At 38.8% G+C, this 12,934-nt stretch overlaps 1 protein-coding gene across 2 annotated transcripts in view; it reads left to right on the top strand.

Moving 5' to 3' along the window:
- LOC150080620 (hamartin-like) overlaps window positions 1-12,934 on the top strand; it is a 293,531-nt gene that overhangs the window by 55,024 nt on the left and 225,573 nt on the right. For both annotated transcript variants that reach the window (XM_090382129.1, XM_090382130.1), the window contains exon 3: window positions 9,544-9,647. In XM_090382129.1, the coding sequence (XP_090238255.1) occupies window positions 9,544-9,647 (104 nt within the window). The remainder of the gene's footprint in view (window positions 1-9,543; window positions 9,648-12,934) is intronic.

Here is a 12,934-nt window from a genome sequence, read left to right as displayed (position 1 = left end):
ACTTCTGCATAACTATTCTGCAACCATCCTTCTTCAATGCTATAGAATTTATGCACCCTCATGTGCATAGTCTGAGCGAGAGGAAGGAGCCCATCAACACCAAGCTTGCCCAATCCATTCAGAGCCTTAAACACCTCAATCAAATCACTTCACAGGTGCCTAGTATTCAGTCACTGCAATTTGCAGAACTGAAGCCTTTCATGCTATGAGCACCCTTTTATTCCATTCACTAATCTTGTTGTCCTTCTCTGTACCCGTTTCAGCAGCCCTACATCCTTCTTAAAATGAATAGGCAGTACTCAAGATGTGGCCTGACCATTGCCTTTTATAATGGGATAATCACTTTCTTATCCCTGCTAGCCAAATTCCTGTATATCATTGACAAAACTCCATGAGCTGTCCTGGCAGCCTGTCTGCACTGCTCAAACTTCATCTTTGACTGCACAATTATCCCCAGGTCCTTTTCATTCTCCATACCCTGAGTGTAGTACCATGCAGTTAGAGACTTCTCGTAATTTGCTTTTGCTTGCCCTCCTTTTTGATTCAATTGCACACCAGTTTATTTCTACTGGAGCTTCTGTCACCTGATAATTTATATGCATTCCATGCATTCTTCTTCTGTGCAACGTCTCATCAGTACATCGTGACATCCATTTAGGTCTAAACCTTGAACAATATATCTTAAAGGCGCCTCCGTAGCCAGGTGGGAAGGAGCAGCAGTGCGTAGCACACGCTTCTTGATTAGACCGGGGTTCGAGCCCGTCACCACCAAATACGGAGGATGCGGAAAAGTCAGGGAATGACCACTGCATATTCACAGAGCAATATGGCCTTAGTTGTTAATGCTCCTAAAAAAAAACCAAATAACGAACAAGTATATCTTAATTGGTATATTGATTATGTCTCTGAATGCTTCCCATTTAGAATTTGCCAATGGTAACTTTAGTTGGCCTAGCTACATAAATTTAAAAACTGTCTGCAACTGCTATAGCCAAAAGAAAGCAATAAGTTGTCTATTTGCTCTTTATAAGAAAGGCACCTGGGGTGGATGGGATCTATCCAGTTTTATTAAAGGAGACGGCAAAGCAACTAAGCAAACCCTTAACCATAATTATGAGAGCATCCTTGGACTCAGGGGAGGTTCCCACGGACTGGAGATGTGCAAATGTATCCCCAATTCACAAAGGGGGATCGAAGGGTGACACGAGTAATTACAGACCAGTTAGTTTAACTTCTGTTCCGGGTAAAATAATGGAGTTGCTGGTTAAAGATGCATTGCAGGATCATCTAGACAAGACTGCAGCAATAATTCAGACACAGCATGGGTTTGTTAAGGGAAAGTCTTGTCTGACAAATTTGATAGGATATTATGATGTGGTTACAAAGGAACTGGACGCAAAAAATAATTTTGATATCATATATTTGGATTTCAGGAAAGCTTTTGACACTGTTGCGCATGGAAGACTATTGTACAAACTGGAGCAGAATGGTATTAAGGGTAAGTTGCTACAGTGGATAAAAGAATCATTAAGTGGGAGAAGACAGAGGGTGGTAATCAATGGGTGCTGCTCTTCATGGACTAATGTTATTAGTGGAGTCCCACAGGGTTTGGTGTTGGGTCCACTGTTGTTTTGTATATTTATCAATGATATTGATGAAGGTATATCAGGCTTAATGTCGAAGTTTGCAGATGATACAAAGGTTGGCAGGGTTGTTAATGACAGTAATGGCAGTGTGCTACTGCAACAGGATCTAGATAATTTGGGCAGATGGGCTAAGAGTGGCAACTGAAGTTTAAACTTGACAAATGCAAAGTACTGCATATGGGTAGAAGTAACCCCAGAGAAACGTACCAACTGTGTGGTACTACACTTAAGGTGGTAGAAAATGAAAAAGACCTGGGAGTAATTGTGCAGTCACATATGAAGTTTTCTGAGCAATGCAGACAGGCTGCCAGGGCAGGTCATGGGGTTTTGTCAATGATATATAGGAATTTTTCTATCAGGGAGAAGGAGGTGATTGTCCCTCTGTATAAGGCAATGGTCAGGCCACACCTTGAGTACTGCGTACAGGTCTGGAGGCCTCATTTTAGGAAGGATGTAGATTTACTTGAGCGTGTACAGAGAAGGGCAACAAGATTGATGAGGGGAATGAAGGGATCCTCTTACCAAGAGAGGCTTAAGTTCTGCAAATTGCAGTGGCTGGAGACTAGGCACTTGAGCAGTGATCTGTTCGAGGTGTATAAGGCCTCGAATGGGCTGAGCACGCTGAATTCTGATGGGATCCTTCCACTTATTCAGATTATGAACCTAAGGGGGCATAAATTCAAATTAAGAAAGGACAGATGTAGAAAGATGTGCGGAAATTTGCCTTTAGCCAGTGGGTGGTTAATTGCTGGAACAAACTTCCATCTGTCATTGTGGAAGTTGATAGGTTGAATAAATTTAAGGAGGAACTGGACAGGCATTTGGAGGGAATGGTGTGATTTTTTTTTTTTTTTTTTTGTCTGATGCTGCATAAGCTCATACACTTGCTTTCTTGCATCACATGCCACTACTACTACTACTATAATGGTTACATCTTTAAGTAAATTCCACATTAGTACACTGTGACTATTGCTACCTAGTAGATTTTTTATCTGCAGATTCTTAATGATGAGGGGTTGCTGTTGATAATTAGATAAAAAGTTTGCTTTCTCTCATTGCCTTTCTGACATGCCGATGTAGAAAACAATCGTCCAATAAATTTACATAATTCTTGCTATTATGTGAGTGACCAACCCACAAGGTCTAGTCAGTATCTGGAAAGTTCAAGTCCTCCATTATAAGACATTCTGATTTTTTAACTGTACTCTAAAGTCTTCGAAAAGGAACATTTTGCAGCGTTTCTGTCACACTATACTTACTCACATTTTGCACTGGCTACTCATGTCCACTTGATGATTTTGTGCTTCTTAACTAAGAGCATAATCCCCATCCCACAGTCCTATCTGTCCTTTCTGCACACCTTGGTTTCTCCATATTCAAATTCTGCATCCTTTATAACTAAGTAACACCATGTCTCCAATATCCCCACAATACCTGCATTTGATGACTTGACCAGTACTTCAAATACATCAAATTTATTTACTATACTCTTGCCATTAGTTTACAGGCAAATATACGTGCACCTATTTTTACTCTTTGTAATCCTGACACAGCCCATGTATTTTCTTTATCCATGAAGAAAAATCTCTACAGGCTTTGAAATCCTATGACACCTTGTTTTTCAGGCAGTTAATCTTCCGTTAGAAAAAGTGCAGGAATCTCTTACATCTCTACCTGCAGCTGATATCTATTTAATCTATTAATCTTGTTCCCCCCAAGTTATCAGTTTTCCAACCCACCCAATGCTGCCTCAATAATAAATATTCCTGCACCCTTTATATTTAACCCTATACGGATCATGCAAAAATGTGCAATTTCCTCTGTCTGCAAAAATTTTGAAAATCAAAAGTAATATCAAACTGCTCATTTTTTTTTGATTCCACCTATTATTTTAAACTTTTCTAAACACAACTGTGAAAAATCCATGTTCTATATTAAAAATGTATTTTTAATTAATATTTTGACCTGTTGGAGAACATATGCAAATGCTTTTGACCTGTTGGAGAACATATGCAAATTTAAAAATCCTGCCCTTCAACCTATGCTTTGATTTGAGGAGAGCGCAGCATTAAAAACAACACTTGCTGCATGAAAAGAAGTGCACTTGTAAACAGTTTGATTCCAGACAATGAGTCAGTGCCACAAAGCCAGAGAGCATCACCAACTGGAGGAAAGCATGTAAAGCGAAATTACTGTCAATATCTCTTCATGATATGTCTCTCAGAACATGCATATAAAACTGCAGCCATTATCAACCCACTGCAAGATGGTAGCCTCCTCAACAATTCATGCCGAAGGAAATGGACCATAATCTGCCACGCTGGTCCAATACGGGTTGGCAGATATACCGTATTTAGCAGTCAGGGGCTTGAACCCCGGTCTACTCAAAGAGCGTGTGCTACTGCACTCCTGCTCATGACCACTCGACTACGGAGACCTGCACATCCATATAGTTAGGTTTAACGTAATTATGAATTTTTATTAATTGTGCAATAATTAACAGCCATTTCTAGAATTTCTGCGGCCAATTCAATGAAACCATTTTCAATAACAGGTAGTATTAGGGGTTTCATCTGTGTTTATAGAATAGTTGAAGCACAAATTTCTGTCAATTGCACAGGGCTGAATTGACTCCATGCAACAAATACAGGGTTAAATGTATCCCATTCCTGTAAAATCATTCTCTTCTGTTAATAAGCACAGACTAGACTGTGCTGAGAAAAATGCTACCCCTTGTGCCTTGCATAGTCTCTCCATGGCTGGATTGATTGACAAGGTTTTCATCATGTACTCCCTCTTCTAGTCAGTCTGGCAGAATTGTTGACACTTTCAATTTTAATCCTAGCTCACAACTTTTTCTCAACATTGCTCTGTATGTATTAATTAAATCCTCATATCATTTACTTTTAATATTCATTAGTACCAATGTGTACAACAGTATCAGCTTTTATGCCCTTAAGATAATAGCTGCTTTACAGCATCATCATCTTTAACCCACTGGCAGACATACTCATAATATATTTCTTATTTCCCCCTGACAGTTATGTCACCAACTATAGCTACTTCTTGTGGGACCAAGGATCTCTGCTGTGGAGTATGATATTGTGTTGTCTGCTGCTGGATCATGGGCTCGGCAGCTGAGTGCTTGCTGGGTTACTTGCTCTTTTAATACTTTGAGGTCATCAACCCTATTCTTCAAGCTGTTATAAAGATCCATCAGAATTCTGAATTTGTGCTTAATCTTCTTGTGCCCTTTGCAATGAACACACACACACACACACACACACACACACACACACACACACACACACACACACACACACACACACACACACACACACACACACACACACACACACAATGGCTGTAGCCGGGTGGGTAAAGGGCCTGCCTGGCAACCCAAAGGTCGCGGGTTCGAATCCCGCCTAGGGCTTGGATCAGAGTACTGCAAAAACCTTTGGAGGTGCATTATGGCCACAGAAGCCGATGCGCCAACAACTAATGGTAGCCGAGCCTTCCTGGTCTCTTGCCAAAGCTATTGGCCGCAACTTTTGCCCATCTCTGCTCCCACCTCTGTCCAAACCAGATGGTTCTGTTGTCACTTCAGCCAAGGATAAAGCTGACCTGCTAGCATCCCATTTTTCTTCCAGCTCATGTATTAATGATCTTGGTAAAACACCTCCCACCATTCCCAACACGCTCCATTCAATGCCTCCTGTGGTCTTCCGTCAAAAGGATATCAGAAGGATTTTGATGAATCTTGATGCTAAGAAAGCTGCAGGTCCTGATGGTATTTCTTTACTTGTTCTTAAAACCTGTGCTCCTGAACTTACTCCTATTCTCTGCCGCCTTTTTTCACTTTCTTATTCCAAAGGTGTTTTTCCTTCTGTTTGGAAATTTGCTCATATCCAGCCAGTTCCTAAAAAGGGTGACAAATCCCTCCCATCCAATTATCGTCCCATTGCAATTACTTCACTCTTTCTAAAGTAATGGAGAAATCAATTAACCGTCAACTCTTAAACTACATAGAAACCTTCCGTCTGATCAACGATTGCCAGTATGGATTCCGTCAGTGTCGATTCGCTGGTGATATTCTGGCTTATGTTACCCATTTATGGACCAATTCAATGGAAAGGTTCGGTGAAACACAAGTAGTTGCTCTTGACATCTCAAAGGCTTTTGATCGTGTTTGGCATAAAGGTCTTCTAAACAAGCTTCCATCTTATGGTTTGCCAACTGTTTTTAGTAATTGGTTATCCAGTTTTCTCTCTGATCGCTCGCTCACTGAGGGTGATGGTAGATGGCTCTCTGTCTTGAAACTTCTCCACTAATGCCGGTGTCCCGCAAGGTTCAGTTCTTTCCCCCACTCTTTTCCTCTTGTATATTAATGACCTTCCATTGACTGGAAATCCTATCCATAGTTTTGCCGATGATAACACATTGCCTTCCACTTTCCATTTTGAGAAGCCTTGTCCGGCTCAATCAGCTCCAACTTCTCGAAAATCTGCTACCAATTCCTTAAATGCCGATCTTCAGGTAATTCTCCAGTGGGGCAAAGACAACTTAGTTGATTTCAACCCTTCTAAAACTCAGTTTTGTCTTATATCTCGCAAAAAGGATTCTTCTGCTCCTATGCTTATCTTTAGTGACACTCCGATTTCTAGGCAAAATGATATATCTCTTTTGGGGATTATCCTGACTTCTAATCTCTCTTGGCACAAGCACATTACAAATATTGCTTCCTCTGCATCTAAAAAACTTGGTTTTCTCTTTCGCTCTCGGCTTTACTTTTTTTCCAAACAGCTGCTCACTCTGTATAAATCGCAAATCCGCCCTGCCATGGAATATTGTTCCCACATCTGGGGTGGTGGCCCCAAAACCTCTCTCAAGCTTCTTGATTCCATTCAGAAGAGGGCAGTTAGGTTAATTAATGATTCATCTCTAACAGAGTCTCTCCACTCACTTTCTCATAGACGTACTGTTTCTGCTGCATGCCTCTTCTACATATATTTCCATGGGCACTGTTCTTCTGAATTGGCTTCTATAATTCTCACTCTCTCTTTCAAAACAGTCCAAACACGTGCCGCCACCAGCCAACATCCATTTAATGTCCAACTTCAAACCCACAGAACCAACTTTTCATCTTTCTCATTTATTCATTCAACTGCCGTTTTCTGGAACAACCTTCCTTCATACGTATTTCCTGAAAATTACAATCTACAGAAGTTCAAGTCCAATGTCAACAAATATCTTCTTTCGTCTTCTCAACCTCCAACCCAAGCATGGTACTAAGTACTATAGGTTCTAATACCTCTCATGTTTGGGGTTCACATGAAAAAAAAAAAAAAAACTAACAAAGGAAAAAGAAAAATGGCTGTATCCTGCTAAATGGAGGGCACAAGTAACACACATAACATAATCCAGAATCGTAAGAGAACTGACCTTGGAAGTTCTTACGAGCCAAAGCATTCGCCCTATTTTGAGTATTTTGTTTTACTCTTCTAGTCTCGGGTATGTTTTTAGGGATAAGGTAAAGAAAGCCCACATGAGAAGCATGCAAAAGTTCGATGAAATTTACTGGTAAAAGTACTTTGCTGTCACAGCATTTGTATTGTTGCTTGCTCATTAAAAAGTCGGTTGGTGTTATCGGTCTGGAGTAGAAGTTGAATCCTACGGGAGCTTGAAACCCTTCTGAAGTGGAGGGGGATAACCTGACCTTTTTTCTTTCGATTCACTAATTGAATTAACTAATTGAATCACGAACAGAGTCACATTGGAAGTTCTGGTGTCGTAAAAAATGTTTGTAACGTAGTTTCACCGGTAAACTTTTTCAGTTTGCCATGCTTCTCATGTGGGCTTCCTTTATCTTTGCCTTTTTTTTTTCTTAATGAACAATTTATCCACTACTCCACCAGTGATTCTAAAGAAAAAAAGGTCAGATTACCCCCTCCACTTCAGGAGGGTTTCAATCTCCCATGGGATTCAATTTATACTTCTGACTGATAACATTCACTGTATGTTTACTGAGCAAGCAACAGTACAAATGCCATTATGGCAAAGTACTTTTACCGGTAAATTTATCCAACTTTTGCATGCTTCTCGTGTGGGTTTTCTTTACCTTCGCCGTTTTTAGTTTAAATTTAATTTGAAAACATCACATGAAACTAAGAAATATCAAAATAATAGGACAATATTAATCTAAATTATTTGATGTAAGTACAAATTATGCTATTTTTGATTACTTTATGTGCAAAGTGATGAAATTATGCTATAAAAACATGTTTATAGGCCTAACAAAAACACGTCTGCTGTTGATGCTACTAAGCTACATATATGATGATTATGCTGCTGCTACTAAACCACATATAAAACCTCCAAATAGTGCCTGTATCAATGTTGTAATGATGGTGGCAAAATTCATCTGTGTGATTGGCTATGGGTGCTCACATGAGGAGAGAGAGAGAGTTAGAGTATGATAACAAAGCTATTTAGCTACAGAGATGGATAATGAGGTAATTAGATAACGAAGTAATTAGATAATGATCTAATTGAGGTTTATTCTGAGTGGGGGATGGTAAAATGAATGAATATGAATATATTAGCCTTAGCATTAGTAGAGGCATATGATGCAAGAAAGTATACAGCATCTGTCAAAAAAAAAAAAAAAAAAAACTTTCCATTTCACCCATCCATTCACTCCAAATGTTTGTCTAGTTCTGCCTTGAATTTATTTAAGCTGTAAACTTCTGCGACAGATGGAAGTTTGTTCCGGCAATCAACCACCCGCCGGCTAAAAGGCAAATTTCTGCACATCTATTCTACAACTGTTTTTCCTCAATTTGAATTTATGTCCCCTCAGGCAATTAATCTGGGCAAGAGGAAGAATCCCATCAGCATTGAGCTTGCTCAAACCATTCAAGGCCTTATGCACCTCAAACAGATCACCTTGCAATAACTAGAGAACTATAACTAGGGAACATAAATTAAGAAGGGGGAAAGAATTGCAGATTGTAGTTTAGGATATTTTTCCTTAGGAAAATATCCTAAACAACAACTGAATGGCTAAGGCCCTTGAGTTTTTTTAGAGCAGTACTAATACTATAAGTTTGTACCAATTTCATTTTCTGTTATTGCTTAACAGAAAATCAAAAGTACTTAGAAACAGTTGACGGGTATTCTTATATTCATATAAGCATATTCATTAAAGACATTTTACTGAATTATGATATATTTTCCTAATATTGGAATAAATATAAGTAAGCTGGTTTTAAAATAAAATCATATTTTGTTTTTCTGATATATGTTTAATGTTTTCTCATTTCGACTTTGTAATAGTATGGATATTTCATCTTATAGAATGTTATTATTTTTAAAAGATGACTTCTGCTAAGGTTAAGACAACTCTAAGAAATGTTAAATTTCCTTTCCTTGCAAATAATAAAACAGAAATAAAATATTGCTGAAGTATTTTCTCTTTACTGTGAAAGTGCATTTTTTAAAATGAAATGGGCATCTCTCTCTTACTACAAACTAAAAATGGAGCAAAATAATGTCTATTATATAAAGACAAAATTCAAAGAAGAAATTGCATAACTCAGTTGCAAACCATATATTTGAGAATTTATAGCTGTAATATTACGTATTTAGCTTTATTTATAGCTAAATGTCTGCATTACATTTGACTTTCAGTACTTTACTCATATTTTTCATAGAATAACTCTTCGTGTTTTTTTTTTTTTTTTTTTTGAGTCCCTTCTAGAATATTAGCCTTTTTTCATTATCTTGTTTGCTGTGTATAAGCTTCTGGAATTTTTTTTTTTTTTACTTCTAATTTTAAGTTTTGTCATACTTTTTCATTCATTTATATGAATTATTTATGACTGATATTATTTTTCAGGTAGAGAGTCATGGTTAGTGCATGGCTTGGTAGAATATTACATGACCACCCAGTCTTCACGTTGTTTGGAAATTTTAATCCAAGTTAGGGAACCACATGACAAGGTATATTTTAGCCATAAATTTTCAAATATATCAGATTATATAGTTTTAATTTTATTTTAATTTTAGAGATGTTTTTCAATTTATTTTTAATTTTATAGATTTGTTTATTATATTATAGTTGCACTCCACTGATTTCAACATTATAACTCATCTATTTTCCATTAATGGAACTGGTGGTGCTGTGAAGCTTTGATGGCATTAATTTTATTCATAACCAGTGCCCAAATAAAGATAGAATTTGTCTTTTGGAATTAAACTTGCTGTTGTTAACCTTATTTTAGGTTAGGAGGTTTGTTAGCTAATTGATAACATCAGTGCTTTTTTTGTAAAAAAATAGGTGTTGGTACTCATTCTTTTCTATCAGGAAAAATTGAAGATTAAAAGGATATGAAAAGTACTCTAAATTTTTTTTTTCCTGATATTGTTACTTTAGTAGTAATGTTTTTGGAATAAGAACAAAGAATTAAGTATATTAACACAGTTTATTAAGCATACATTTATTATTCAAGTATATAAAAAAAATAAGTAAAATGTTTTAAAATAAGTAAAATGTGAGTAAACTAAATAAAAAATAATAAGTATAAAATAATTGAAAAATAATAGAAAAATAATAAGTAAAATAATTGAAAAATAATAAGTAAAATAATTGAAAAATAATAAGTAAAAATAATTTCATAATAAAGTTTTCGTAGAATATGCTAAATTTTTATTAAGTTCTCATTTGACACACTTTGGCTTATGCTGCACCAGCCAAAAAAAATTTTGAGTTACCCTGAGAAAGAGACAGCATGTGTCAAAAGTAAAAGGGAATCATTAAGAAAGAGAAGAATGATGATATCCATCCTCGGACTCTGGGTGTTCCAAACCCATACTCATCAGATGGGCGCCTCCGTAGCCAGGTGGGAAGGAGCAGCAGTGTGTAGCACACGCTTCTTGATTAGACCGGGGTTCGAGCCCGTCACCACCAAATACGGAGGATGCGGAAAGGTCAGGGAATGACCACCGCATATCCCGGAGCAATATGGCCTTAGTTGCTAATGCTCCTAAAAACCAAATAACACAACAACAATAACTCATCAGATGTTAGCCCCAGGACTTATTTTCTTACTGTTTGTGTCGTTTGCTGAATGACGTTTCTGAAGCAGCCACGAATCAACATATTTTGCTGAATCAAAGCGTGTCAGCAGTGGGCGTACTCCGTGATGGGTACTGCTGCCAAGTACACAGGGTGGTTGTAATGTCTGGTGTTACTGTTGGTTGAGGAAATCTCTGACTATCCTACAGGTGTTCAGGATTGCGACTTTCTGGAGTTCCTTGTAGGTGTTCTCTGGGAGACCTATTGCTGCTAGGCTGCTATGTAGAGTCTTTGGCATTATACCGATGATTGACACAATGATCGGGATGGTCAATACTTCTTGCATATGCCACATCTCCTTGACCTCATATCTCAGGTTCGTGTACTTCCTAATTTTTTTCTCATGGGTATTCTGGACATTGCTAGTGTTGGGCACCGCTATGTCAGTCAAGTAGATAGACTTTTCCATCTTCTCCACAAAGGTTATGTCCGATCTGTTGTGTGGGATGGTCTTATCTGTTATTATGGCGCGGTCCCAGTACAGCTTGTGGGTTTGGGTCTCTAGTACTGCCTATGTTTGTACTTGTATGGTACACTTTTTTTAGTCAACTGGTATTTCCTCGCTAGCTTCTGATGTATTATCCTGGCTAACTGGTCGTGTCTATGAGTGTACTCAGTCTGGGTGATTACCTTGCACACCGCGGTGATGTGTTGGGTCGTTTCTGAAGAGAGGTGGTGTCATCTGACATTCCGGGCTCCTTTGTGATGTATTTTCTATAGATTTTGGTGTTGATTACCTTGGTCTTCGATGGCCAGCATGAATCCTTCAGTCTCGGGGAAGAGGATCCCGCTTGTCAGCCATGCATTGGAAGCAGTGTTATCGATGTGATCTTGATGGAGGTCATTGTAATGACTGCCACAGAGTGTCTTCTTTGCTCATCTTTCTTTCTTCATTTGTGCTGTCTGGGGGGGAGGGAACTCCACCTTGCTTAGATTGAGTGGGGTATGCCGATTGTTTATCTTCCTTATGGCCTGGCACAGTGTTGCTGTGTTTTTCTAGAAGTAATCCTTTATGTTAGCTATTGCTGTTTTCTGCTGCTTGATGAGGTCTCTCAGGCCCCTTCCTCCCTCTTTCTGAGCTGTTGTTAGTCTCTCCACTGCTGGCTTTGGGTGGTGTTAGCGAGGGGAAAGCCAGAGGTGTATTCAACTCTAGCAGTAAGCTAGAGAATCTTGTAATAACTGAGAGTAAAGTGGAGGAGAAATTGTTGAAGATAAACACAAGAAAGGCACCCGGGGTGGATGGGATCTATCCAGTTATATTAAAGGAGGCAGCAGAGGAAGTAAGCAAACCCTTAGCCATAATTATGAGAGCTTCCTTGGACTCAGGGGAGGTACCCACAGACTGGAGATGTGCAAATGTGACCCCAATTCACAAAGGAGGATCAAAGGCTGACACAAGTAATTATAGACCTGTGAGTTTAACTTCTGTTCCAGGAAAATTAATGGAGGCACTAGTTAAAGAAGCACTGCAGGATCATTTAGACAAGACTTCAGTTATAGCTCGGACACAGCATGGTTTTGTTAAGGGGAAGTCTTGCCTGACCAATTTGATTGGATACTATGATGCAGTCACAAAGGAACTGGATGCAGGGAATAACTTTGATATTATATACTTGGATCTTAGAAAGGCTTTTGATACTGTTGCACATGGAAGACTGCTGCACAAATTGGAGCAGTGTGACATTGGAGGCAAATTGCTGCTGTGGATAAAGGGGTGGCTGAGGGGGGAGAAGACAGAAGTGGTAATCAATGGACACTGTTCATCGTGGACTAATGTTATTAGTGGAGTTCCTCAGGGCTCAGTGTTGGGTCCATTATTGTTTTCTGTATTCATAAATGATATTGATGATGGTATATCAAGCTTAATGTCGAAGTTTGCAGACGATACAAAGGTAGGCAGGGTTGTCAAGGACACTACTGACACTATGCTGCTGCAACAGGATCTGGAAAGGTTGAGCAGATGGGCTGAGAGGTGGCAAATGAAGTTTAACATTGACAAATGTAAAGTACTACACATGGGAAACAGCAACCCCAGAGCAACGTATCAACTCTGTGGTACTACACTGACAGTGGTAGAGAATGAAAGGGACCTGGGGGTGGTTGTGCAGGCAGATATGAAGTTCTCTGAGCAGTGCAGACGGGCTGCAAGAGT

The sequence above is a fragment of the Mastigoproctus giganteus genome, chromosome 9, assembly GCF_048544385.1.
Source record: "Mastigoproctus giganteus isolate SK-2022 chromosome 9, ASM4854438v1, whole genome shotgun sequence".
Lineage (NCBI taxonomy): Eukaryota > Metazoa > Arthropoda > Arachnida > Uropygi > Thelyphonidae > Mastigoproctus > Mastigoproctus giganteus.
This window is presented reverse-complemented; position numbering and strand designations above follow the sequence as displayed.